This window comes from Botryllus schlosseri, chromosome 11, assembly GCF_051294905.1.
Source record: "Botryllus schlosseri isolate E-star chromosome 11, Bs_hap1, whole genome shotgun sequence".
Lineage (NCBI taxonomy): Eukaryota > Metazoa > Chordata > Ascidiacea > Stolidobranchia > Styelidae > Botryllus > Botryllus schlosseri.
In genome coordinates this window covers 24,192,981-24,195,448 of record NC_137246.1, presented here as the reverse complement: position 1 = coordinate 24,195,448, position 2,468 = coordinate 24,192,981, and the positions used below count along the sequence as shown (strand labels likewise).

The window sequence follows — 2,468 nt, the reverse complement described above, 5'->3', positions numbered from 1 at the left end:
TTTTGGTCAACTAAAAAAATCCGAGACCAAAACAATAACCAGTTTTCGTATCACATTTAAAATGATCAAGTCCGCCCGCTGTCATCGTCGCGTTTGCAAGGTTATCGTTCCAAATTCTTGGTTATATATAAGTAAAAATCCATTTGAGCTTATATTTCGTTGCAGCATTGGTGAATAGCAAACACGGAGAAGAAAGAGAACATGTAAATTGCTGTTAGGGAATCGGGACAGCGCAGTTATTACCAAATGTATGCCGTACTACTAGCAGTATCCGTTCATTTGGAATGGACACTGGACAGGTATGACGATTTTTTGGCTTTTCCGAAGATATATATTTATGATACGATTGTTCATATGTAATGTTCTTTTGAAATCTTTTGTAGTTGCTGACGATTATACCCGTGATGAGTGCCAGCCGAAAAAATTTCGGATTATTTCAATATGAATATACTACTCAATTTTATATTGAAGTTCTGTACTTCTAAGTATCTCCTCTCTTCAATGATATATTTTTCTAAGCACAAAATGATATACTGTAAAATATGGTGAAAAAGTTTTTTATATTCTGCAATGGCCCGCTACCTTTATTTTATGTCATTAAAAATATTTTAGTATCATCTATGTCTTATTTTTTTTTGTATTCATGCATATTTAGAATGTGCCCCATCCAGATATTATATAGACAGATGTCAGTGAAGCGGAAAACTAAACTTCGTTACAACGAAAATCGGTAACCATAGTTCAGTGCTGGTAAAGTAACGCGAGATATGTTTCTTTAGCATTAGCCGCACTGTGATAAATATAGTTTAGATGCTATGGTGAAATTGACGTCTTCAGATAGCGTAAATAATCAAATGGATAAGGCTCTTGAGAATTTATCATTGTCAGAGTCTCGTAAATCAGCAGGAGACGGCCAAACTGAACCAAATGAAAACGGTCACGCATCTGAGCAAGAATCAATTTCTGTGGTCACCGAAGGTGTAGATCCAACATTAATGCCGCAGGAAAATAGAGATAGCTCTTCAGATGAGGATTCAAGTGAAGAGGAATCCTCAGAAGACGAAGAGATAAAAGCGCCAGTCGAATTAATTGGTGAATTTCTGCAATATGTCAGAACTTCGGACTGGGAAAATGCAGCGAAACTATGTAAAATGATTCTAATCTATGAACCGGATAATGCTGTGGCATTGCAGTTCCAGTCTGTAATCGAGGAAAAATCTCAGGTTAGTGTCAGATATATGTGCTAATGATATTAAAATTTGATTTGTAATCACGAGGCGAAATTTTTGACTTGTTTTTACCTGCCCTCCAATGTCCAAATGCTTCACAAAATATTTAACCCGGCGAAGTCTATAATCAGTACCGCACCCTGTATAGAGTAAGACTGAACTTGATAGCAAGAGACCGATTTTTCCCTGGCTACTTTGAGCATCGCTAGGGTTCGATGGAAAATTATGAAATCTCGATTTGTTATTTGCTTTGGAGAGTATTACTTGCAAATTGCAAGTACTTCTATCCTCTTGAAGGTACAGAACTTCAATGTACAATTTAATAATATATTCATATTGAAATTAATCCGAACTTTTCCGGCTGATATTCATCTAGGCTCGAGGGCATCGTCAATAAATACTAGAGAATTGAAGAGCATTGTATATAATGCGGCCGCCGATATAATACAATGTTATTTTCAATTCTCTACTAGTTGCTGATGATTACCGCTGAGGGTGTATTCTGTATGAAAATATTATTCAATGGTATACTTCTATCCTGTCTGATAGTAATTATCAATGATAACTTTTCCAAAATCTGAAATGTATCCCAGAAGTTTATCCATTATAGATAGTGTTGTAAAATTCACTTCAATTCCTCGTTCACAGATTGAGAAAGAACTGGCTGAGATGAGTTCATCTTCCGAGGAAGAAGACGATTCTTCCGATTCCGATGAAGACTCGTCTGCCGAGGAGCCAGACGGCGAAGACGGGGAAACAGCCCAGAGTGACGAAGAAAGTGGCGAACCCGAATTTACCCCCAGAGCTGGCTCGTCGATGAAAAACCCATTGGTATTCGCTCACCAGGACCCCGTATGGAAACCTTAGACCTGCCATGGGGTATTTCCGTTGAAAAATTGTATCTATGGAACTGTCCTAGGACTGGGAAGCTACCAGCATGCCACGCTTGTTTGCGGACGTATGTTGTATAACGTTACAACGTAGCTCGGACAGATCTTGAGAAATCACGGCTGGTTGGACTCTAGACCAGTGCTCTTCAACCCCATGCATATTTTGCTACACAATTTACTGTGAACTCGAAAGCACTACTCCCCTTATTACATTGTGACGGTCAATCAATCGCAGGAGACAACCGTTTCACTAACCGCTCATTCAATCTCATACAGTTCATGGTACCAGCTGCAGGTTGTTTCTTGACGGTTGATATATAAAACTCTCTATATATAACTACTAGGCATA

General features: G+C 38.4%; 1 protein-coding gene across 1 annotated transcript; it reads left to right on the top strand.

The window, feature by feature from the left end:
- Window positions 1-910: 910 nt before the first annotated feature.
- On the top strand, window positions 911-2,449 carry LOC145449531 (uncharacterized). The gene is made up of 2 exons (XM_080327921.1): window positions 911-1,223; window positions 1,878-2,449. Exons 1-2 carry the CDS (start codon window positions 996-998, stop codon window positions 2,094-2,096), a joined length of 447 nt encoding a protein of 148 aa, XP_080184047.1. The 5' UTR covers window positions 911-995; the 3' UTR covers window positions 2,097-2,449.
- The last annotated feature ends 19 nt before the right edge of the window (window positions 2,450-2,468 follow it).